The sequence below is a fragment of the Cupressus sempervirens genome, chromosome 5 (assembly GCF_028749045.1).
Source record: "Cupressus sempervirens isolate cs-2001-9-10 chromosome 5, ASM2874904v1, whole genome shotgun sequence".
Lineage (NCBI taxonomy): Eukaryota > Viridiplantae > Streptophyta > Pinopsida > Cupressales > Cupressaceae > Cupressus > Cupressus sempervirens.
The window spans coordinates 793,539,063-793,566,142 of record NC_143122.1 but is presented as its reverse complement, the minus strand read 5'-3'; the positions used below and the strand labels follow the sequence as shown (position 1 = coordinate 793,566,142).

At 34.7% G+C, this 27,080-nt stretch overlaps 1 protein-coding gene and 1 pseudogene across 2 annotated transcripts; both read left to right on the top strand.

The window, feature by feature from the left end:
• Positions 1-205: 205 nt before the first annotated feature.
• LOC149558320 (uncharacterized) lies at positions 206-14,734 on the top strand. 2 transcript variants are annotated; one of them, XM_089832586.1, is made up of 2 exons: positions 206-549; positions 13,565-14,734. In XM_089832586.1, the coding sequence occupies exons 1-2, from the start codon at positions 447-449 to the stop codon at positions 14,518-14,520; spliced, it is 1,059 nt and encodes a 352-aa protein (XP_089688712.1). In that variant the 5' UTR covers positions 206-446; the 3' UTR covers positions 14,521-14,734. The 2 variants fall into 2 exon arrangements, with proteins under 2 accessions (XP_089688712.1, XP_089688711.1); XM_089832585.1 differs by having other exon boundaries at positions 207-549; positions 13,532-14,734.
• A 2,212-nt stretch (positions 14,735-16,946) lies between these two features.
• Positions 16,947-27,080, top strand: part of LOC149558319 (DEAD-box ATP-dependent RNA helicase 15-like) — a 54,678-nt pseudogene continuing 44,544 nt past the window's right edge.

Genomic DNA, 27,080 nt, shown 5'->3' with positions numbered 1-27,080 from the left:
AATTTTAAAAATGATTTTTAATTAGTAAATATCTTTTGCTTCATTTCAATTGAAAGATTTTTTTCAACCCCACTAACATAATTTTTGTTTTGTTTTATGGAATATTATGAACGTTCTATCCCATCAAATTATGTATACTCCGAAAAAATACCTTACTTGAATGCCCAACATATAACTTACCTTTTGTTCAAATTGAAACTATTTGTCAATCCCAATCAAATTAAAGAACACACCATCCCTATTAAATTAACTTGTTTTTGAAGATAAAAAAAACCTTGCTTGGATGCCCAAAATCTGCGATGCAAAACTGATTTGCAAGCAGGGAAAGAATTTGTTCCTCGGGGTTAGAGTGGCACTCAAGAATTGCCTGAGTGCCTCTCTGTGTTTAAATTGTCAGATTACTTTCAACCCCTCGATGAGGAAATAGTTGGGGAAATCTATTACTTATGCTGCAGGGCTGTAAATCTCTCAGCGTTTTTCTGGTAAGCACGGCCATGAACTTCACTGGAACCCTGAGAGCTAGAGCTGCCACTGTTAGACTTGAAAACGGTGAGTATTATAATCTATACTTTCTTTATCTCCAGTTGCTATTCTATGACTCTCTCTCATCCTCTTTCTCTTTCTCTCTCTCTCTCTTTCTTTTGGATTAAGTTTGGAATATGAAGTTTTGAGCGCATACTCTCTGACAAAATGCCTCAACTAAAATGTGAATTTATGGACGGAATCCGATGTCAAAAATGGGTGAAAGAGAATGTTGTCAATGTTTGGGTTAAATTGATAGGTGAAATGCCTGGTTGAGAATTTGAGTATTTGCAAGCAGTCTGGCAAAATTCCTGACCGTGGTCGTAAATTTTTGAGCGGGACCGGTTGACAAATGCCTGGCAATTTTCAAGTGCAAACCGTTTGATAAAATGCCCGAGCAAAAAATGGAGTGTTTTAAGACAATCGGTTTGACAAAAACCGGAGTGAACACAAATTGCACGACAGATTGCTTACGATAATGTGAATGATTGGGTGCAAACTGCCTGAGAAAACATTTGAAGGATGTAATTGGCGGCTTATGCATGCCGATGGCAGGATCAAGTTTTGCCTGTTTATTTTAAATTGATGCTCACTGTTTGACGTGTTTGCTCCCTTTTTAATAATAATAAGTGCTAAAACATTGTTTGATTGCTTATACAGAAGTTTTCCTAACCGATAATCAGTGAGGGTACCATAAAAACACTCTTCCCATCTAACCATCTCCTCGTACCGTAACTGCAGCTTTTACATATAACGTCTAAAGTTTTATCGTCAAAGTTAACAAAGCTGCTAAGCTAAGCGTGGCGATGTTATGGTAGCAGTAGATTGGGTGACTTTCATGGTAAGTAGTCATGAAGTTAAAATTCGACGAGTGCACAATTTGAACACCACTGGCTAAGGAGAGCATTTGGGCGATAGACTGAGGGCCTTTGGATACCTGGCCAATGTCATTGTTCAATAAACAGTCTCTAAGGACTTTAATGCTCCTCTTCCAATAGACAAAGAAGGTTTAGGAGTCACAATATCAAACCTCTTGAGTGGTTGGGGGAGGGCCTGAATTGATGGCATTTACGTTTTTCTCCAAATGCAGGAAAGCAAGGCCAAGGACTTACAGCGACATATATACACTTGCATGGATTTATGACATTTATGCTATTCTCGTGACAAAGAAGCAGGAGGAGGCTTAAGAGTGAATGGAGACGATCTTTCAACCTCAAATATTTGTTGGTTGCCTTGTCTGATAAGGCTTGATCAATGGGCCACTGTGAGCTGCAACTCTCCTTTTTTTAAGTTGGGTGTAAAGGTCCTTTTGTTTAAGTGCAGCACTTGGACATCATGAGGCCATTGGGTGAAGGGAAACTGGAAGTCACTTACCCGCTATGTACACTTGAATTTTGTTTCAATAACATTTCTTTTTCAAGGAATGTTTTGGCATGTTGCATCTCCTATCATTTATATATTGCAGGATTGTGGCAGGCTTGGCTAGAATTATTTCCTTGCATTATCATGATTGAGGTTTCCTAATTATTTTTCCTACAGCTAGACATCAATTTCCATCATGTTCCTTAACTGCTTTCATAGTCTTACCTTGCATTTTAAGTACCATTAATTTCATTAACCAATGAAGGCCGGCATAAATAAACATTGATGGTGAAGTGCATTCTTTATGTTTTCCCACCTGGACAAAGCTGACTTCACTTTTGAGTTTTTGCTTGAGGCTGGGTACTAGTGTAGGATCATCCTCATACAAATGTGGTCAACCTTGAGTTTTTGTCTTGTTTTGGTAAATTTGATTTAAGTAAGGTCACTTGAGACCATTAGATGGCATCTAGGACCATTTTTGATGTTTTGGTGCAACTTGAGAAAATGTCATAAAAGTTGTCAAATGTTTGTCATATTGCAAAATGAATGTTGTCAAGCAACTTTGTCCAAGTTGTCACCATTGATGTAATTGTTAAGTTTATGGTTAGAGGCCGGTTAGATTGTTGAAGACGTTTAATATATATTTAAATGTTTCTCAAACTCGAATGTGATTGGAGATGAAATGGAGAAGGATAAATTCTTGTTTTGTGCATTAAAATCTGAATTATTCACCATGTTGCAGACTGTTATCTTGATTTGTACTGATCTGTACATGTTTATATGACACTAATCAATTGTAAATGATGGAGGATTGTCTTAGCTTTCATTTGCAACTGGTTTGGTTTACTTTGAGTTTTGCGAAACTATGATCAAATTATTGACTGCCACCTCCAAATTTCTGTAACAGTCCTGTTGCAGATTGTGATATGGATTGTATATTCCATATCTTGATCTCAGACTGATTGGGAATGAAAGATATATGAATCTTCTTTTTTATGCACTTTGTCTCATATATTTTTGTTAAGCTTGGAGAGAGATATTGCAATTTTGGTGAAAACAGTCCTAACCATGTGTAGGGTTCCCAAAAACACAAAACAACTCATATCTCTCATTTGGTATGGTGAAGATTGCTAAATTTTTGTGGAGAGGTTTGTTTTGACATTTTCCCCAATATGCCGAAGTTGTGGGAACAGGGGAAAAGGTTTGCACATGTGAATATGATGCCCTAAGTCTAATATCCTCACGTATTAGGCTGACAACCATTTATGAGAAGAATCAATTTGCATTGCATCAACCAAGGAGTGTATTGGACCATTGTGAGATGTTGAAGGTTGTGTTTGAATCCTGCTCAGGCCAAGGCAAAGCTTGAAGACCGTTTTGGAATCATTTCGAAACCAAAACCCAAGTTGCCTACAAGCCTAGATGCCAATCAGGCCTAATTTCAACCGGGACAGTCAAAGTTTGACCCTTTCGTTGCAAAGTAACCCTACCTCATTTTCAAACATGTGTTGTTAGGGCCAAAAGATTATATTGAACTATGTGTCCATTTTGGTGATCAGGTATGCTTCAGAAGTTACGGAGAAATACGTCCATTTGTAGAGCTACAAGGAATGTTGGTGATCTATGAATTCCTTTGTAAAATGACTCTAATGTTCTACCAAGTCGTTGTTTGACCTATCGACATCATTTCTACCCCTGCTCTTCATCAGGTATCCATATTTGTACCATATGTTTTATGCTAGTTCTTGAAGTGCAATTGTGAAATCATCTCTGCCCTTACAAATTACAGCAGACCTATATGTGACCTTCTAAATTCCCACTTTAGTTGGACCAAAGGAGCTTCATTGTAAGAAACACACTATATAGGACTTGATACATGAAGTTAAGGATTTGCTACATATTAAGATCAGAGCCTTAGGAACAAGCAACGACTTGTTACTGTACTGCTACTTCATTAGCGAGTTGGAATGATTCCTTAGCTTCGCCACATTTAAAGACTGAGGAAGAGCATTTTGTAGAAGGCTGGACAGCTGCAATGTACGATTCAGCTATTGTTTTAGTAGGATAAACAGTTAAGGATTGAATACTGATCATTAGCTAATTTAGTGAGTTTCTATTGTAGCCTTCAGTTTATGTTTGTTTCATTCAGAAGTATTGTAATGTAATAGCCTATATAATATAACTTTGTTTTCATTATCGAACATACAATTACCATTACAGGCAGGAGAATGATGGGGGCACCTAACTGTACAACAATAATAAGTGATTGATCAAACTGTAAAATGGTGGAGTGAACACTGTGTGCAATATAGATAAGTACCAAATTGGAGGGGCTGCAATAAGTATGGTAGGAGGGATGAGCAAAAATTGTTTGCTGGACAATGGAGGAAGCCTCGAAGGGTTGCGTGAAATAAAATGATGAATTGAATTACCCTTTGCAGATTGTCCAGTGTGGTCTAAGTATCTATTAACTCATTTGAAAATCCCATCACAAGTTTGTTGAAATATCCCCAAATAGGGATAATACAGAAATTACGATACCCTCCTTAATTTCGCAGGCAAATGCATTCAATTGTAGTACTAGTTAACCGATTTAGTCTAACTTTCAATATTTGCATATATTTCATTAATATAGAACCTGAATGTAGAATCACAACAGTTTCAGAATTTTGGAGAATGTAATAAATAACACAGGTATCACAATCTTTCTGACCTTAGATCAATTGTCAGAATGGCACATTGAATGCTAGCACCGTCTCTGAATCTTTCTTGTAGATAGAACAGCAATGCATATGTAGGTTTGTAGTCTCAGCAGTTACAATTGGTTATCTCATACGCAGAATGCAGCAGATCTTCTTTGATCCTCTGCAGGGTTGCATCCTTATCAGCAAATGACACTGCTCAACAACCTCTGATTCTTCACCAGAGCTGCACACAAATCAAAGTTCATTCCTGTACTGGAATCAGATGCGAACAGTATTCTTAATGCCCTCAAGCTTTATTCTGGATACTGTCACATGTCCACTGGTCTGAGGATGCTGCAGTGAAGAGGTTCATATGCTTGCAGATAATGGAGTTTGGCTCTGATCATTAGGCAGCCAATTTAAATACTTTAATAATCATTCTGTCCCTTTCTTCTCACGGCAGTAGAAAAATTAATTAATTTCAAATGCCAACTTAAGAAACATTGGCCCCACACAAATATTTCACCAAGAACTATATACCCCGATTAAATAAGTTTCAACTTCAGACAATTAACATACATGATAGACATAATTTCTATTTTGTTAATCCCAGGTGGATAAAATAACAATTTCTTTCCAAACATTGCTGGGATCACTTTCCAAACATCGCCGGGATCGGTATCTGTGATTAATAAAGATTTAACCTTTTAACTTTAATACCTTCATGGAATGTTAGAAGTGTGCTGCATTAATATAATTTGCCCAAAAAGTCAAGCTGCCACATAGTCACTAACTCAACTAAGTCTCCATGATAATTTTCCCCTGATGCATATCCATTTTTATTCCTGAATCAAATATCAAGTTTGTCTTTGAAGGAGTCTCCACAAATTTGCACAAATGTAGACTCTGTCGCAAATCCACTCTCTAGAAGAGCTAGGTTTTTGTCCAATCCTTCTGTCGAACTCCTGAAGATTTTTGTCTCCAAAATTCACAAACATTTATTGAATCCAAAAGCATGCTGATTTCCTCTATCCAACCCTCTTATAAAGGACTCCAAGAAGCATCTAGAACATTAGGCCAATTTGACTGACATAATTATATTTAGAGAACTTCATTTATAAGGTGACATTTTAATAATATATTATTATTATTTAATTAAATTAAATTTCATTTATTTTTGACAACTTAATAAAACTCAACTTAATTAATGCTACCTTAGAAAATTGGGGACATTTCATTTGTTTGTAGGTGGTCTGGGAAGAGCAGTAGGAGGGAAGCATGCAACAATTTTGATTTTGTTTAGTTGTATAATTGAGGAATTGCCTAAGAGGCCATTTAGTAAGAATTTTTTGCAGAGGTGGTACAATTGAATAATTGGTCCTATAGTGTGATCTTGAGGAAGTATATAATTTTTATATCTATTGCCTTGGATGGATGAATGGATGAACTGTCAGAAACCATATTTAACTATCTTTATTTTTCTTCTCAATTGATTGCTGCACAGTGAAATTGGAATACATATATTTATTTTCTTGTTGTATGGTAGTGTACAAGTTAATTACTTTATTTATTTTTCTATTTTTTATTGTTTTCTGCCCTTTGCAATGGAAGACCCTTTACATGATTATTTGTATTTCTTTCTTTCTTTCTTTATGTCATGTGGAGCCTACAGCTTATTTCCCTTCATGACATATCTTTCTGATCCACTAAATTATACTTTGTCTCTTTTCATTATTTTCTTGTGAGGTTCTCTCGAATTGTGCATTGACTTAGATATCACATTGAAATATTGAATGTGAGTAACATCCTTTATGACATTTATTGGCACAACTATTAGGCTCCATATCATATATTTTTTAAATTTTATTTCTGAGTTATACCTTCATTAATTTTATAATTATAGGCTGAATTTGGTGCCTTTGTTGGGGCATTAAAGTAAACAATGTTTATAGCTTTTAGTATTTGATAGCAAACTATTAATTGCAAACCATGTACTTTGTCAAGCACAAATTATTTCTCTTTAGGATAATTTTCTAGGGTTTCCTCAACATCAAGTGATTTCTTCATTTTTGTCTTGTCATTTCATATTTTGTGGTCCTTTGCATTATTTTGCATACCTTAAGTAAAATTGCATTCTAACCAATACTCCGTAGTCCTCCATTTTCTAGTCAAATTGGACACAAAGGGAGTTTGTTTGATCTTCCAAACACCTCATCAATTCCAAGGTTCCTTTGGTAGTTGGGTTCACATGTCCTCTATCTTACTTCTTTGGCCATTCTTCTCTAGAGTTAACATTTGATGAATCCATGAAGATTGCATCCTGTTTTATTGTCCAATTCTTCAAATCAATTGTGTTTGTCTGTAATTTCAATGGAGAGCTGTGTTATCGGTTTAGGGTTCATGCAGGTCTGGGTCAAGGTGAGGTTGGATTCACTATGGGTTTGGGTCAGCGCGAGTCTGGATTTCAGACTAGGGGTTTCCCTAGGTCAATGCTGGGGTGAACCTGGAAGAGCCCACGACGAACCAGGGAGGACCAAGGACAGTAGGGTCCAAAATGTGAAATAAAACAACTTTAAAAAGTGTTTAATTTTTAATTTTTTTAATTTTATGTAACCCTAAAAGGAACCTAATAAAAACATTTCACTCATCTAATCTCTCATGTTGAGGAAGAGGAGGATGATATAGTAGTATTTGGGACTAGTGGAAGCGGTTTAGGTTCTAATGATGAGGATCTAGATATAGTTACAGTCGGGGATGAAGCCATTGACCCCTCAATTTTTGATGACCCATTTGACCCTTGAAGGGCATTTGACACTATTATCATTAATAAACTACTAAACACTTGTCATTTATCATTATGTTTCAAACTTTATTATTTGATGAACTAGTCTATGTTTTGCAATGTCATTTTGCAATTTAGTAATTCAATGTATGCTTTTCTTTACAATCATGAAGATAGATTAATGAGTGAGTATTTAATGTTTATCTTTGACACTTGGTATTGATCAATGATCAAGCAACATATATTCATACTGTCAAATGACTTAATTTTGCAATTACACACATTTCTCTTATTTTTTGTATATATATATATATATATATATATATATATGTAAATGTATATGTACATATATACATATACATATATATGTATATTATACATACATACACACAGACACACACACACACACATATACATACATATATAGATACATATGTGTGTGTGTGCGCACATTCACGAACCCACCCACGAACCCAAATGGGAATATTTTTTTTGCCCGAACCGATGAACCTAAACTTGAACCCGAATCTGTCCCCGAACCTGAATTGGCAACTTAGTGGAGAGTGAATTCTTTTACCTATTGTGCTTTGCTTTGACTACCATTAATCCTTTGCCTGCCACTGCATTGCATCCTTTCTTATATGATGAGACAACCATACAATTTGAATTCCAATAACTACAAGTACATTTTGAGCCAATTAGAAATTGAAGCACCTTGATTCCTTATTTGTTTGTAACCACTAGTTGAAATGTTAGAAACTAGATGGTTGGCTTTCCTAGACTACTCCAAGTGTTTGTAGGCAGTATTTATACTAGATCTGCCATGATGATTGTATTAGTTAGGTGTTTCCAAGTATCTACATGTGCACACTGCTAATTTGTTTGCCATGTTGACTGTGAGCAACATGTGATCAATTGCATGGTCTCTACACATTGGAGGCTTCACAATTGGATCTTCATTCTCTTCCCTAGAGGGTACATGGGCAGGTTTAGCTCTATCCTACAACTTGTTGTGGTGACAATTCTGGCCCTATTTCTCTATAGTAAGTTCATCTTGATTGGTATAGTGGTTTGTAGCATAGATTAAAATATTGCCGTTTTATTGCCGATAAGTAAACTTCTTGCGAGAAGTTTTAGGCGGCGAGAAAACTCTAGTTTTTATCGCCAGATTAGGGTGCCGAGATTTTCAACTTATCGCTGCGAGAAGTTGGCGAGAAGTCGGCGATATATTGCCAATTTGTGGTGATAACTTGGACTTTTCTTGCCGGCGGCGTCTAGTATAAACTTGCGGTTACAAAAAAACAACATTTCATTTTTTCATTTGTTGCGTTTGGTGTCTTGGGTGGAGGAGAAGGGTTTTGGAGCAGCACCAAGTGTTTGGCATTGATTTGTAGTGATTTCCAGTGGATTAGGAGCGGATTTGAACCGGATTTGAAGCTCTTTCCAAGCAAATGACCCCCTCCCTCTTCCATAGTTTTTACTAGAACTATTGGGATGGGGAAGAGGAAGATGTAGAGTCAGAATAGTTTCATATTGAACTTGACATTTGTATTTGCTTATATTTTGACAAAGACAATTCGGTATTTACTATTTCTAGCTTGTTTCAGAGTTTAGAGTCTGTGACTACATCCGCATTCCACATGAGGATGCGATTTTGTTACTTATTGCATTTATATATATCTAGATCATCTTGTTTGGTTTGTTTACTCATTTACTAACTCAATACATGCATTTACTTATTGAATTTTGTGAAAAAATGCATTTTTAATTAAATAAAAGTAATTTTTTAATTCCCGATATTTTCTTGAGAAGCTGCCGACTTCTCTTCGATATTTGCCGAGAAATTTTTTTTTGGCCTCATCGAGAAGTGGCAGAGAACGAGAAGTTGAACTATGGTTTGTAGTACTTGTCTTGCAGTACTTTTGTTCAGCTCTAGCCTTTTGGTTGGAATACTTGCATGTTCGTTAGAGTAGTGACATTCCTTTGCCATGGTATGCACCACTTCCACTTTTGTTCTAGTAAGTCTTTCGGTATGGGCACATAACCTTATTGATTGAGCTCGAGTAAAGGTCAATACTTCATTTTTCCTCACTCCATCGCTTGTATTGATGCTACTGCTTGCTTCAGATCTCAAATCCATTGCTGATACCTTTTTTTAAAACAATTGTGAAATTTCTTAGGCTTCCAGTTTATCCAGGTGGCTTGTTGTACCTGATTTTCATTTCTGTATCTGATGCAACTTAGAATTTGATCACTGCCTGTTAAAAATAGGTCTTATTTTATGCCCAAGAAATGAAAAGTCCTCAAAAAAGTGCTTCAGTGGCATCAGCTGGTTGACCAACTTTCATTGTTTCATTCTGGTCAATTGAAGTGGCAAAGGTAACTAAGGGGCAGGAAGAGTATAAAATCTAAAACAAGTATTCTCATTGAGATCGATCCCCAAATGGCTTATATGAATTTTATAGAATATTTGTCAACATTCTTGATGCCTAGCTCTTGTTCTCCAGGACTTTGGTATTACCTCCTTAGTGCCTCTGCAAAGTTCATGGAGGAGGTTGTCTACTCTCCCAATTCCTTCCTTGACTGTAACAACTAGGTAATATATTTGATTCATGATTTTTGCAGCAAAACTCATCAATCTACATGACATAATAAACAAAAAATAGACATAAAAAGGAACTAAATAAATGAAAGACCTTATTTTCCAACCTTTCTCGCTATTTATTGCATAGATGTGTTAGAAGTTAGAACATATACCCTGATTGCATTGTAATTTACAGAAGGCAGGTTTGTTTCTTTTTCTGCTCTCCCTTTTTATAAAACAAAAGTTTTGCCACTTCTGCTGGATAATTCTGATATAAGTATTTCAAATCTGTTGGAGCTCTTGTGAGTTTACTGTGTAATGATTATATTCATTAAATCTATTATATCTTAGCTAGTGGATTATCATGATAAATAATGACTTAATGCCAGATAAACAAAATTACACTCTTAACATTGCTCTAAGCACACAACAGTTGAAAATTCAAAGTGTAGAAGCATACACAGATAATTCACACATCTTTCATCCCTTCAAAAAACTTACAAGACAATGACCACCACAACCGATGTTAAAGCTGCACAGAAATTTACTGTACAATGGTATGTTGCAATCTATCTTTCTCCTATCTGCATGCTAGTTTAGCTAAAAACCTGATCTTCCTAAATAAGCTTTATTTGGACTTATTTAGCTAAATATAAGGTTGAACTTTAGTCATTAAATGCAAAATAGACTAAGTTGAACCACTTGAAGCTTTCCACACATTCACACTAAATGTGTGCATTCATTCCTTGAGCTAAAAACTCAATACGTCCAATGTTTTAGATCTGTTTTTGGATCAATTTATAAATGCTATATAGGGAGTTGGATTATTTTTATTCAAGGACAATAGACTAACATAGAAACAAGATTTAGACTCGGCATGGACTCACCAAGGCTGACCCAACTTGTGACTTGGCAAAAAAGCAGCAAGACCCGGCACAAAATAAGCAGGTCTTCAGTTTCTAGTGAGTCTCACCCAGAGCAAGTTTCTAGAGGATCACTTGACACAGGACTAGCCAGGACTCAGTGTCCTGGAACTATACAACAGACAGACTAAAGGTTCTCATGCCAAATAGGTCAATTTCTTGGAGAACATAGCTTTGTAAGACAGTGTGGTAATTTCCTCACACTTCACAGTGACACTGTGTCACAACTTTGATAAGTAATAGCTCGAAAAAATTGTTAACCATCATAATAACCTTACTATTTTCCAGCACTGTTTTTGGTGCCAAAGTGATTTCTTCCGAGCATAAAAAAATCATTTGGTCTATATAATGGAGAAATCCTTATGTTTCCTTTATCTCCCAACCAAACAGGCTGATTGATCCACTAGCATCTGTAAAAAGCCTCAATTTTTGGGAGTTTCTGTTAACTGGACATTTGTTTAATGTTTTCCATTTAGTTTGTCTCCCTATCATTTTCTGGCTTATGATGTCTCTAACAGAAAAGTTTTGTCTGCCTGTAAGGAGGACAACAAGAAGGGTCAACAATCACAAAAAGAGAATGAGAGGGGCTATTAGCAGAGGAACATTATGAAGTGCATATTTTAAAATAACATGGAGGAATACCAAAACTAAATTAAGTGATATAAATGTTGGTGAACTAGATACTTCTCTTTCTTACTGTGCCCTGCAACTGCATCCAACAATTGATTTGTACTGAGAGGACCATTGATGGAATATTTATTCCCACCCATCACAAGTAAGGCAGTTTTGCACATGTTAGGCCAGCGTATTTTGTGATGACATGACTGTTTTACAAAACCAATAGCCATTGACCAAAAATAAATCTAGTGATATAAATGTTGATGAACTAGAAACTTCTCTTTCTTACTGTGCCCTACAACTGCATCCAACAATTGATATGTACTGAGAGGACTATTGATGGGATTTTTATTCCCACCCATCACAAGTAAGGGAGTTTTGCACATGTTAGCCAGCCTATTTTGTGATGACATAAGTGTTTTACAAAACCAATAGCCATTGTTTTGGGAATAAAAAACATGCCTAGGAGATATAAAATAATAGTATTGGTTATAGGGCTTATGAAATAGGAATGAAATAACCAACTGTCATTACCTTAATCCACATTAGATCATATACTGGGAATATGGGAATTGGAGATAGAATCCCTCTGATACAGGAGCATCTTGCAGGGAAAATTTAAAAAAAAATTAAAAAAATTAAAAAAAATTGTGGAGGAGAGAGAGTGACGAAAATAGAAGGAAAAAATATAAAAAAAATAAAATAAGGGAAAAAAGAGAAAAGAAAAAAAAGGAATTTCTATTTTCGAGGTGCATAGGTGGTGTAATAAAAATAGTTGTCATTCCATTTATCGAGGTGTGTAGGTGGAATTCTAGAAGGTTGTGGATATTGTGTAGGTGGAATCCTAGAAGGTTGTGGATATTGTGTAGGAGGAATCCTAGAAAGTTGTGGATATTGTGTAGGAGGAATTCTAGAAGGTTGTGGATAAATCATGCATTGGGTGCTAAGTGCCTATTTAAGCAAGGCATATGAGCATTTCTAATCAAGCTTTGTAAGGTCAAGCTTCAAGGTGTGAAAGCTCTTAAGGTGTAGCTCTTCAAGTAGAAGTTCTTGGGTGGAAGCTTTGGAGGTGAAGACTCTTAGTTGGGAAGTTCTTCTTGGTGAAGCTCTTGGTGTGAAGACTCTTCTTGTGGAAATTCTTATTTGGAAGTTCTCTTATGTTGAAGAATTTGTAAACTTCTTTTTGAAGAAGTCATATCTAAAATATCATCTTGTGGATGTTGTAAGGATTTTCAAGTATAATAAAATTGCTTGGGAAGCATTTTATCTCTCTTTGTTTCCATATTGTTGCATTCTTGGTTATGAGTTGGTAAGGGTGGGGTGGCTGGCCCTTCATCATTCTCAGACTGTTTCACTTAATATCCCACATAAGAGTGAATATGGATTGACAAAGCCCACATCTTGATGAAGTCTTGGAGCTTTAGATCCATACCACTTTGTCTGCTGATCAGATTATTTAATCAATTGACCGCTTCATTGGCAGTCTGACAAACACGATGATAAGATACCTGCTTCAATCTACAAGCAAGAGATGGATTATTCTTCAGAACTAATAATTTTTCTAATCATATATAGTTCATTGCTATTACTACCAATGAAAATGTTAATGATGATCTTTGAATCGGTTTCATACAAAACGTGCTGAATTTGAGGCCTTTAGGGCACATTATGATCTTTCTTAATAACAATGAATCTCAGATTTGGTGTGAGGCAATAACCAAAAGCATCTAATAAACCAATAGATGGTTTGACCATTTGAATTTGATATCACACCTCCAGCTTTTCCATAGTTTACCATCATGGCACAATCTGACTTATGTCACCTTCTGGAGAGTTTCTAACTCTCATTGTGGTTTTCCCCATATTTTTCTATGCAGGGGCTACTGTTTCTATCCTATATGCCAGACCAAGATTTGTTAGAAAGCCTATTGTAGAATCTAGTTTGCTCAAAACTGCTGGGAAGATTCTTACTGAGTTTAGGTTTACCTTAAATAATTTCTCTTTTTCTGATTATTGGTTGTTCTTAATATGGATAGTTCTGTTGGATTTTATGCAGACAACTTTTGTAATGGTATCTTACACGTTACAGTTATTTCTAAAAAACCTGCTGGAGCAACAAATTTGTTTGGTAATAGACAGCAAAGTTTATGGCTTACAGCATTTCCTCGGAAGCTAAGCAGTAAGAAAGGATTTAATGATTGTAAGAGTTTCCAGATTGAACGTCATCAAAGTCGTGGATATTGCTCCCATGCCACGCCACTTCCAGGACCAGATGTCTCTGAATCAAGCCCACCAGATATCAGTCAGGGTTCTGAAGAATGGTTTGCCTTGAGAAGACATAGGCTGACTGCTAGTGTATTTAGTACTGCCCTTGGTTTTTGGGGTAACAGACGAGTTGATTTGTGGGAGGAAAAAGTATTTAGAAAGGATAGTTTTGTTTCTAACAAAGCTATGTTGTGGGGATCTCATAAGGAAGGTACAGCCGTAGACAGGTATAAAGACATTACAGGGAATGTTGTGGAGCAATTGGGGTTTCAGATATATCATGAGGACAATGAAGAGCTCCATTGGTTGGGGGCATCTCCTGATGGCCTGATTACAAGATGCCTTCCCGGTGCTGTTGAGGATTCAGGTGGAATCCTAGAGGTCAAATGCCCATTCAATAGAGGGAAGCCTGAGCTTGGGTTACCTTGGGGTTCAGCACCCTACTACTACATGCCACAAGTACAAGGTTTAATGGAGATACTTGATAGAAATTGGGTGGATTTATACTGTTGGACTCCCACTGCAAGCACAATTTTTAGATTACAGAGAGACCACAACTATTGGGCTTTGATTTACAAACCACTCAGAGAGTTCTGGTTGGAAAATGTTATACCTGCAGGACAAGCTCTAGAAAAGCATGGGGAAGATAATGTCCATCGATATAAGCCTTCTCCACAGCACAGTTCTACTAGTCATATCATAGCTGAGAGTAAAGAATTAGCAAAAAGAGCTCCATTGATTTGCAAGGAAATTAATGGACATGTTGAATTTCTCTTATAGTGATTTGAAGTCTTGCATTTGTTTGTATGGATGGCCAATTTATTTTTAAGTGAATTAGTGGCTATTGAAATTTTATTTGTAAATCCAACTTGAAATTGTGATGTGCTTTTGCATCTCAGCATCCCATTATCCATTTGGAAATTTTTACCATATGTATTGTAAGTCCTCATGGACGCTGATGTATTTTAAGAAAATATCTTATTTTCATTGGCTATTTACTGAGGTCTTTTTGTTACTTTGTTGGTTTTTTTGTAACTGCTTAATTGTTTCGGATTGTTGTCTGCAAATAGAACTGGAAAATGTATTTGTTATATAAGGAATTAAATTATCTCTTGCTTTGGAAGGGCTAACAAAATATAATAGTTGGTGCAGTTAGTCTGGTCCTGGTGATGGGAAAGCTAATGCCTTGTATTGTTTATTTGCTTATGCTTGGGAGCTGAATCTATTCACGACTTTTGCATGCTGTTACTGTTATATTTATTCCCCAACTTCCCCCATTAGTCTTGCATAGTTTCTTATATGGATGTATACTTTGCGAGCTGCCAACACATCTCTGATGATATTATCAGTACAAATCTCCTTAAATGTCTTGAAATTCCATGGCATGTTTGATGTCCCATGTTGGACAGATGGCCTGCACTTACGCAATTTGCATTTCCTTAAATTTAGATTTTAGGAAGAGAAAAAATACCTTTTTGCTCAGTAAAACCCATTTTCCTGATTAGGCATAAGCAAGATTGTACTACATTTTCCTTAATATTTTAATTGAAATGTAAAATAATATTTACTTGTTTGTAAATGATGAAACAAAGTTATTTGTTGGTGCAAGTGGATTCAATTATCTTTGGTTGTAGCTACTATATTTTGTTTATCTTACCTGCAGAAGAATGTTGGTATAGCTAAAGTACGCTTAATGCAGTTGTCAACACCAAATAAGTGTAAATAATCTCCATTTCCTTGAATTAATTCATGGATAACTTATGAAAAGTAAAACTGCTGCCACTATTTAGACCTTTCTATGGAATAAAAATATATTTATAATAAAAGTATATTTATGGTTGGTTTGATTTTTATAATAATTAAGCTGATAGGATTCTCTCCTAGAAAGACTACAGCCGGTCTTACGCCATACAATCAGAAAGCCTTGCCAGAAAATTCAAAAATCTGAACCGTAAGAAAATAGTATCATTCAAAAATCTGAAACGTAAGAAAATAGTATCGCGGACGGTGGCAGATCCACACTGATTACATACCGCTTTTAACGCATTTACGCTCTGTCATCAACCTCGATCCATAATAACTCTAGGGTTATCTGGGCTCTGACGTGGCTTCCTGCTGTTTGGTTGGGTAGAGGTGATGTTTTGTCTTGGCTAGGTCGTTGGCTCAGGTGTGATGGTAGTTCAAAATACCTCATGGGCTCTTCAAAAGCCACGCTGGCCATGCAAAAGGTCACGATGGCCAGAGAGGGAACGCGTGGGGAGAATTTGAATGGGTAGGTGCACAGCTTTAAAGGCCACCCCTCCCTAGCGTTGTTAAGCCAACGGCAAGCAATGAGGCGTGGGGATCCATATTCATAGGGTTTCTCCGCTGCAAGAATGTGTTGAGGAAGACAGCGCAACGAATGAATGAGAGAGGACTTGTTTTGGAGATTCTTGGCGATATTAATCCGCCACCTCCCATTCCACTTCATCATCCAACATATGGGAACAAGAGTTCAGAAAAAGGGAAGATTATTGCATGATAGGGACCTCGGGTGTGTAACATGGGAGATGTAATTCACCTTGTGTGTGGGGCATGTGGATTTGTAAAGGGTTCCCAATTTTTGCAAAGGCTGCAACAAACGCTCCAAGATTTAGTGCACAATCTCTTACAAGATGCACACTTACATGGCAAGGAAGTTGCCAAGGGTCCAACACGTAGTACGAAATGTTAGTGTGTCTGATGCCATTCATCAAATAGACGATCTTGTCAATTATTGGTTCTTTAGTGGAATTGTTAGAAAGGACTTATCATTTTGTTCTGGTGGTTATTTATGTCACGATTCTTCTTGGCCTGGCAAGCTTCTCTTGCTTTGTGTGACCCGTACCTCTTCCTCTTCTCGATAATGATTCAATGTCGGTTGATGAGATTTCATGTGTCGCTTCTTATTCCATTAAGAGTACAATAGCGCCGAGGGCATAATTTTTTTAAAATATCAACAAATTTCTGGATAATTAGAATTTTTTTGGGACTTTGATTGTGTCTGAATTTTTCGCATCAAATTCCAGGAAATTCTGATATTGCTAATGGATTGTGGAAATCAGATGACACTAAATTTCTGGATTATCAAAATGTGTATATCTTTCAGACAGTAAACTATTAAGACAAACAACCTTATGCAAAGAACAGGCAATGTAACCCAAGTCGGATTCCTCAAAGAAATTATAATGGGTACAGGAATCGCTAGATGCAGTATTTGTTCATCAAGACCAGCTTTACAGCTCGGTTTATTGAGCACAAAGAAGAAGCGTTTTGGTTCGATAGATTCCTTTCCATCATGTATGACCACGTTTATTAATCTTGGTCACTGGATAGAAGACATGAAAAATGAGGCCCTTGAACCTGCAGATCTTACGCCGAAAAAACAGAACATAGTGCTGGTAAAGTCTGATGCATACAGTAAGGATGCAGTAAATCAAATCTCATTTTGGATCTCCTCGTTCATTTGCTGTCTAATCACCCACGTCATGTTGCTGCTGGTGTCAGCTGTTTCTCCATAAAAAAAACATTTTCATTCGACTTGTTAAGGTCTCCGAGAATCTGCTATGCGTTGAGCTGGTAGCAGTCAATATAAATGAGCCCATACACTACACTGTAGCCGAAGTTCCATTGAAGTCACGTTTTTAAAATTTCAAGTATTATAGTTTTTTAAAATAATATTTACATAGCAGTGGAACATCTTTATGGTTATATAAGTTCATAACCCCATCAAATCAAACTCAGAAAATCTCTGTGATGGAATAGGCATCCTTTATATCATCCGGAAATAATATATACAATAAATAAAATAACTAAAACAACGAAACAGAGTAGATCACTCATGGGAAGCATATATATTTCTTGTACTTTATTTTGCAAATTAATTGTCTGAGTTATATGATGATGTGCTTATTAGTTCCTGCCATGCGCACAGGTAAACTATTGGATTATTAGGTTCTAAAAGTGCAATTATTCTGGCCAATCAAATTTTAGAATATTTTTTTTTCATTTGTTATAAAGTTTGAAACATTTTCATATTTATTAAAGTAGAAAAAGATCATTTATCTAAGACTTTAATTGACACTGTAAAAATTAAGAAATTGAATTTTGAAAAGTAAAATTCTAAAAATTATGGATAAGACTTGTACTAATAACATTGATTGTGAATTTAATTAATGTTATTAGAATTTAGAACCTTTTTAAATTTTTGTTATCCTCCTATATAAAAAGTGAAGTCACATGAGGAAAGGATGAGACATGCCTAATACTAGTAAAGTCAATAATCTTGATTAAGACTAAATGCCATTTCATTATACTAAAGATGGCATTCAATAAATGTGCTCAATATGCATTCAAACAAATATTAGAAAATAAATTTATTGTTTTCCATAAATATTTGAGTGTCTTTAATATTTTAAAACACTGTATGCTAACTTTTAATAGACATATCAAAATTATATAAATGAAATTATATTTGAAAACATAAAAAATAAAAATAAAATACTTAGAATTTTTTTTTTTTTGTTTGTACTCTAAAAAAATAAAAAATAAAAATCTAAAATAGGTTTTTATCTTAATGACTCAAGGCCGGTAACTCTACTATTCTACAAATAATAAATGAAACTTTTTTTGTGATTTGTAAACGATTAAAGCCTTGTATTTATATTATATGAAATAAGAAATTATAGATTGTTGGGCACTGGTAGGAAAGAATGAAGAAATAAAACCTCAAGTCTAGCCCGAGACCATAGTCTTATAATATACATATTAGAAAGGGGCATTCCCCAGTAATATAAAAACTTAAACCATCAAATTATACGAAGTGTTGAATCTATTTATAAGAGAGAAAGATTTGCTGAGAACTTGCAAGGGCCAAGTTCCACCCATATGTGCTTAAAGCCCAATTAAGGAAAATTACTCTTCTAAAAATCTGCGTCAAAGAAAACCTCTAACTTCTAACAATGGATTAGTAATTAGGATCATGTGAAAGGGACAAGAAGGAAGGGTTTATACCGACCATTATACATACAACTCTTAATAACACGCCTTATAGTAAATGATTATAATTTAGGCCTAGTTAATTTAATAACTTTACTGTAGGTGGGATTCTTACAATCCTTTAATCCCATACTCATTATTAAGCGTTAGTGTGCTAAACATTAATAAGTAAGTTTCCTAATCATTACTCAAAATTAACAAGGGGGCATTAAATATTGTATTACCATAACTCCGATCCTCAATCTACACAGAACACTAATTACCCATTGGGATGTATAAAAATGCAAATTCTCTACTATGTGTAATAAAGTTAATTAGATTAAAAGGATAAAAAGCTCATATCTCATTGCTATTAAACAATTAAAGTGACAGTGCAAGGAAAATACAAAACAATCACCTTACTATTTACCAGTTTGACAGTTGCTCTACCTACACTAAGAAGTACGAAGCCAGACAGATGAAGGGGAAAGGATGACTCGAAAGTCACAGCTCTAAACTCAAAATATGATCATACAAGTTGATGAAAAAGGATTACTTTAGGATAGTTGGGAAAAGGCCATATACCTAGCATATATTGTTATTCAATTTGGATTTAACCATATGTGCCTTAATACTATATTTGTGAAATGAGCCATATGTTAATTATATCATCTATATTTACATAGCTACCGTACAACTAGCTTATACCCAAAAAGTCTTAAAATAGGGTTCCATCCCTACCATTTACAGGCCACCATAAAACTCACTCTAAATCCTAGAAGGGACACGATAACCAACATACTAGACTTTACATCTAAGGAGTATCCTGCAAATTATATTAGATGTATTAATAATCAGGACTCATATGTTTTGCTTATTAATTTCTAATTAACTTCTATCATTATAAATTAGTACCTATTTGATATCAATTCTTAGAGCGAGTTCCTATCAGAGCATTCATTAACCAATAAGCAACAAAAAATTATAGAACTGTTTCAATGTTTATAGGGATGCCAATATATCACTCAGTATGAAGCCTGATACTTTTTATTTGACCTATGCTAGTGAATCAAGATTTATCATAAAATGCAGTTGCAATCAGAAATGAGATTAGTCTAGACGAGAATAGGAGGATCCCCAATGATAGGATCCATTATCTACACCAGTAATAAATTATTTAAGTATATAAGTGCTAAACAACTTAAAACATAGATGAGAAATAAGGCAATATCATAAAAGCTAATGTACTTGCGTTATGTCCTTAATACTTACATTATAAAATCGGCTCAAAGATTGGAGAGAATCCCATTATATAAATGGCTGCAGAGAGAAAAAGTAGGGAGACAGAGACAACAAAGGACCGAGCCAACAAACAAAGGGGTAGAAAGATGACAAAGGGAATGAAAAAGGGGCAAGAAGCAAAGACCTAAATACAAACAAGCTTTAGTAAGGCATAACTAGGGATAAACCAAAATATTTACTAAGACAAAGAGAAGAGGGGAAAAAAAGGTGGAAAAACTACTTAGGAGTGTACTCCACTTGACCAATCTAGTCTACCAGTCTACTTATTATTATAGATTAATATATTTTCACCGTCAACTCTCTTATTTTCTAACTTACCTACTATTTTGTAACCTTCTCAAAAAATATGTTGAATATGAATTTCTTCGAAGCGGTCTAGAAGTTTTAGAACTTCTTCCAATTTAGAATTTAAAACCTAGTTTGGGGTCTCCCTTTTTCTAATGGCATTTAGGACAATATGTGAATCTCCTTTATTAATAAGTTTTGTAATTCTTAGGTTTAGGCAAATTTGGAGACCTTCTTGGAGGGCTTTTAATTCTGCTAGGTTGTTTGTGGAGCCTATAGATTTGGCCTTTTTAGAAATCCAATTGCCAGAATCATTAGTAATGATGCATCCTATTCCTGCAATCTTAGGGTTGCCTCTCAAAGCTCCATCAAAATTTAATTTTGTCCAACCACTTGGGGGGGGGGGTTGATATCCATCTACACTTGTCCCTAGCATCTTGATTCTTTTTTTGTATAGAAGTGGGGGATTAATTAGATTTTTCCAACTCTTTTTCATTAGACCATCCCAATCTAAGAAGAATCCTCCTTCTTTTGGGGTTTTCCTAAGGTGAGAATTTAAGGTTTCAACAATACAAGCCTCAATTTTGTAAGCAAGCTCAAATACAGACATGTCCTAGTCATAAAATATTTTTCTATTTCTTTCTTTCCGTACTTCCCATATAAGGATAGATGGACATATATTCCAGAGTTTACCATAGACACAACCTACTACTATCAAATGGCCAACCTCTAGGAAGATCATCCAAATATTTTGGCAAAGGAGCGATCCAACTCAACATTTGTCGGAGCCATTCCCAGGAATATTTTTTATAGGAGAAATTATATAAGAGATGATCAATATCTTCACTATCATGCTTACATAACACACATCTTGATGGGCCCTCAGTGCCCATCTTTTTGAGTCTGTCAACTATTAGAATCCTTTTTTGGGAGACAGTCCACAGAAAGAAGCTTGCTTTTGGAAGGCAAGAGGAGTCCCAACAAGTTTAAGGGGAAGAATAACTTCTTCCCACCTTTATGATTGAGTGATTATTCTATATCCATTTTTAACGTTATACCTACCATCTTTTGATGCTGCCCATATAAGTTTGACTTTTCTCACTAATTGCTTTATTTTTCTCTTGTGAATGATATTTTCATAAACCTCTTTTACTGTTGGTTCTAGGTCAATATTATCCAAAGTTTTCCATTCCCAACTTATGCTGCAATAATATCTTTCTTAATTTTATAATTGTTCACCTTAAGCCCCCAAAGTTTGACTAATTGATCTTTAAGGATTACTAGGATACCTAAGCTATCTATTAGGGGGTGGCCATCCTAGGAGTCCTCCCATAAGAGAGCTTCATCACTATTACCAATATCCCAAGTGAGATATTTACTAATCAGGGATTTGCCTTTTGCTATAAAATTTCAGCTTTTGGATCCCTTAGGTAGGTTCCTCATTCTAAACAAGGAGTAAGGATCAATTGCATTTAGGTATTTTTTATATAATTTTTTTGACCATTTTTTAATCTCTTTCTAGGAATACTCACCAAGTCAGTTTGGCCCCTAAGGCTTCATTTGCCAGCTTAAGTTTTTGATACCTAGACCTCCTAGTTCCTTTGGTTTACATATGTTTTCCCATTTTATAAGTGCCAATTTTTTCTCTCTATCTATGTCATTCCATAAGAAACTTTTGAGTTTTTCTTCTAGCTTTTTATTAATAGTTTTAGTCAGAGGTAAGCAAGAAAGAGGATAGGTTGGGAGGGCAGATAAGACTGCTTTGATCTTTGTGACTTTACCAACTTTTGTGACCCATTTATCTTTCCAAACTCCTATCTTTTTATCCATTCTTTCTAGGATGCTATGCCACCCCTTATTTGTTTTACTACCTTTTTCTAACTCTATTCCTAAGTATTTACATAGGAATGTGCCTCTTTTATATCCCATAATATTACAGATCTATTTTTCTATTTTAGGTTTGGTATTAATGAAAAAATTCTAATTTTTCAGTATTCACTCTTTGTTCTAATGCTTCATTGTATTGTTGAATAATAGACTTGAGGTTTAGGGCCCCTTCTATTGTACTTTCTCCTGGTAGAATGGTATCATTTGCATATTGTTGGCTAGTAATATTAGGGACATTTTCAGTTATAGTAATTCCTTCGATTCTGCCTTCATTTTGAGCTTTGGTTATTACTCTACCAAAGGCTTCTGCCATGATAATGTATAGGAAAGGTGATAGAGGATCTCCTTGTCATATACTTCTTGATGTGTCAAAGAAGCCTTTGGGAGTACCATTAATAAGAACTGATATTTTAGTTGTTGAGATGCATTGATAGATAAGATTAATCCATTGGTGCAAGAATCTGAAGGCTTCTAGGGTTTTGCATAGAAACCTCCAATCAACCATGTCATATACTTTTTGAATATCTAGTTTCATGAACATGCTTGCCATTTTATTCTTATTGGCTAAATGTAAGGTTTCTTGAATAATAATCTTGTCTAGAATTGATCTTCCTGGTACAAAACCCGTTTGGTCTTCTGAGATGAGCTTAGGAAGAATCAGTTTCAGTTAGTTAGCTAAAATTTTGGATATGATTTTATAAATGGTGTTGCAAAGAGCTATAGGTTTGAATTGACTAGATTTTTAGGGTCATATTTTTTGGGTATCAAGGTAAGAAAGGTATTACTGATTTCTGGTAGCAATGATCCACCAATTCTTGATGCTTCAATGGCTTTCCAAAGATCAATTTCGATAATATCTCAACATTTTTAGTTGAAGAAAGCCTAGAATCTGTCTGGACCCAGAGATTTGTTTGGGTTCATGTTGAATATCACAGATCTGACTTCTTCTAGAGATATGGGTGTATTTTAAAATACTTTATTATATTTTGTAGTAACCACTTTTGGGATAGCTTCTAACATTTTTGATTTAGCTATCATATTTGAACTACCAAAATTATTTAATAAATTATTGAAATGACCTAGTACATATCGAGTCTTTCATTTTTATAATTTTTCTTTTAGCTCTGTTATATAAAGTGTTATGATTTTTTTTTTTTGTATTTCGATCTCCTTCTAGCCATTTTTCTCTTGATATTTGTCTCTAGAAGACTTCTTCCTTTGCTAGAATGTTTTTCTATTTGGCAAGTGGTTCTTTTTTCAGAGAAAATTTCTTGTTATTCATTCCTTCTTTAATTACTTCTATGTTTAATTTTTTCAAGCTTTCTTCATTTTCTATTTTTTCTTTAAATATATTGTTGAATTGTTCTTTATTCCACTTAAGTATATTTTCTTTAATCATTTTCATCTTAGAGAAAAATATGTACATTTTGGAACCTTCAAAATTGCCTTGAGTTCACCGTATTTTAATAAGCTCCATTAAATTTTTGTCTAAGAACCACATTTTTTCACATTTAAAAGGATTTTTGAAAGGTTTTGTAGGTTCAATAAATTTAATTCTAACAAGGTAGTGGTTCGATCCTGCTATAGGTAGAATTGAAGATTGTATATCTAAAGCTAATTCTCTTAGTTCTCCTTTGAGAAAGAATCTATGGAGTTTGTCAACGATAAATGAAAAATCTTTCCTTCTATTGTTCCATGTGTACTTACCATTATTAATAGGAATATCAAATAGGTTGTTAAGGTCTATCCATTTTTAAAAGTCCATAGATGCTTGGGAGATTTGCTAGATGCCTCCGAATTTTTCATCTATGTTCATGATAGTATTAAAATCTCCACCTATTAGAATGTGTTCATTGCTATGATTTTTAATAAATAGACTTATTTCTTCCCATAAAAGTTTTTAAATCTATGTTATGGGTAGTTTCATAAATGTTTATTAAAATTAACTGTAAGTTAGTCTTTATGCTTTTAATTTTGCTACCTATCCACAAATTATTTGATTTTAATACATTTAAAGTTACTTTCCTAGGATTCCAAATCATACCTAATCCCCCTGAAACTCCTCTAGATTCTTGTAGGTTAATATTCCAACTGCCTAATTTCTTTTCTAGCTTAATTCCTTCTTCCTTATTTAGTTTTGTTTCTTGTAATATAATAATTTTAGATTCAATTTGTTTTAAATTTTGCTCTAGTAAGTGTTTCTTGCTAGGAGCATTTAAAACCCTAGCATTCTAGGTAGTAATCTTCATGCTACCTTGGGAAGGTTCTTACCCTTCCTTGGTTTGAGTAACTGACTGATCTTTTGCTATTCTTTTGCCTGCCCGTCTGCTTCTCTGAGTTCCTTAAGAGACATCCTTCCTCTTTTAGCTTCTAGTTTGCCATATTTAGGATATTTATCCTTTCTTGATTCATCAAAATACCCAATTGCTCTATGTTCTCCTATGCATTTATCACACTATCGGATTGTTTCCTTCTTTCTTAGCTTTTTCTTCTTCTTTATAATTCTTTGATTATCTATTCTGCAAGGATTGTTTGAGCTTCTATTTGTATATTATCTACTAAATCTGATATACTCCATATTTTGTCCATATCTATACCATCTTCTTGTCCTATTACTGTTCATGGTTCGGTTGTCTGTAGAGCTTTACTTATCTTATCTTCTTCCTCAATGATTTGCATATATCTTCTTGAATCATCAAAGGTATAGTAATCTCTGCTTAGCTTTAGAACTCATTGCATTAATTCCTCTTTTTGTAAGTCACTACTTTTATTGATACTATCAAAGTTAAATACTTGGATCAATTCATTAGTTAATAGTTCCAAGTTCTCTTTCTCTACCTCATCTGAATTAAAAATTTCCAAATCTTCATTCTTTTTTGGGTCGTTATTCAGAAAATCATGAAAATCTTGTGTTAAATTTCCTTTCATCTTACTGTGATCCTTCTCACTTGCATTGTATTCACTAAGATTATTAATAGGAGAGTCTTGCATTATGGCTGGTGTTTTTAAAAATTTGGTGAACATATTTATTGCCTCTCTTTTGGATTCTATGGTCTCCTTCATAGACTCTTCTTTCTTTTGCAGTGAAGTTTCCATTATTTCCTTTATACACTTAGCATTTCTTCGTTGTGGAGATTTATCAAAGAAAAGAAGTTTGTTTTCTATTTCTTTAAGAGTACTATTGTTATTTACCGAGAACTTTTTGTCTTGAGACCTGAATTCCTTCTTTGACAATTTTTCTTTCCGACTTAGTTCTTTTATTTTCTTTTCTTTCTATGCTTTCTTTTGTTTCTTGTTTAGCCTTCTGTCATTTTTGACTGCACTCTGCATCCTTATGCTAGGAAGATTATATTATATTTTCTCTTCTTCTCTTCTAGTGAACTTTGATCTTCATCGGTAAGAGCAATTTTCATCTGTGAACTAGTGCCTTTACATTCTTTTATTTCTAACAAATGAGTAATTTCTTTACTATTATATGATATTGGAAACTTTTCCTTTTCTTTGCTTTGGGTTTCTTTTTTCCTTCCAGCTTATAGTATCTTTATTTCTTTCTTCTGATCTTTCTTGGAGATTGGTGTGATAATGTTTTTAATCTCTGTTGTTGAAGTTAGAAATGTTGGTTTTTCTTTTGTTATTTCACCATCCTCCAATTCTGAATCTATTTTTCCTATTGTATCTGGAATAGGCTCCAAAAGGTCTTTCAAATTTAAGAACTCTTGATATTCCTTTTTGTTTCTTATATTCATCATAGGGAAGGTATCTCTAAGATCTGATGTTGGTTGATAAGTTTTAAATGTAACCTTTCTCTCATTATTTAATCTAATTATTTTAGAGATTATACCTTCAAATCTATAGTATTTTAAGTTATATATTGATTTGTTTGTTATTAAATTAATAGATTTGAATTCTGGTTTTTTAATTTCAAAGTTGATCAATAATTTAATATTATTATAGTATTTATAAGAACCGTCCTATTCCTGTCAAATTTCCAATTGAAAAACCTATTTTCCTGAGAATCTCTACATGCATAAGTTCAGAGGTAGAGAGTGAATGGAAATCCTGGTTGGTATGGGGAAGTTTAACCGTTCTTCCTCACAATCTAGAGTCCATTCAAAGAATATAACAACATAACCTTTGAAATAACAATCAAAGACAAAGAGGAAATCTTTTTTAACATATTCATCACTGCAATAGATATATGCTAATCTATCAGAATGGTGAGATATAATTACCTATTTTTTACAAAATTCCTTTAGCCAATTAATGAGATTGACTGTCTCTTGTTTTGGCCCATTCCAATATGCAAAAACATTGACATTCTAGCAAGCTTGCTAGTGATCTTTGTTGTCCTGATTACTGATAATCAGAATTTGTTCCTTAGTTTTTTTAAGTTTAATTTTGGGGTGAGTAGGTATGGGGGGTTGAAGGAAGGAATGTATAGGAAGCTTGGGGATAATATTCCTCCGGTGAGGGGGATATATGTGTTAGGAAGGTTATGTGGTGGTTTGAATTTTGAATTCTCCTTCTTTTGGGGATGTGTTTCACAGGTATTGAGGGAAATCGCATGGGGTTAATATAGGAATCCTATCTGCTAAGAGTACAGGGGTAATCTATCCTGGTCTGCATATTTAGTATGGTTAAAAAAGAGAATTTTTTTTTCTAAACTTGAAGTGGAGCAGATGATATTAGGTCGAAAGCCTTTATGAGAAAAAGTGCATATTGATTTGGGGAAATCATCTATGTTAATGGTTTGAGGAATTGATAGAAGCTTACTTGGTTTTCTATGAGATGGGGAGACTTGGAGCAAAATGACTTGATTCGTTTCCAATTTAGCTCTTTCTCTATTATTCACATTGTATTTTACATTTGGC

Excerpts from the sequence above, each read along its gene's own strand:
- LOC149558320 (XM_089832585.1), top strand. The coding sequence starts at position 447 with ATGCTGCAGGGCTGTAAATCTCTCAGCGTTTTTCTGGTAAGCACGGCC. Across the intron at positions 550-13,531 it reads CACTGTTAGACTTGAAAACG|ACAACTTTTGTAATGGTATC; the intron begins GTGAGTATTATA and ends GATTTTATGCAG.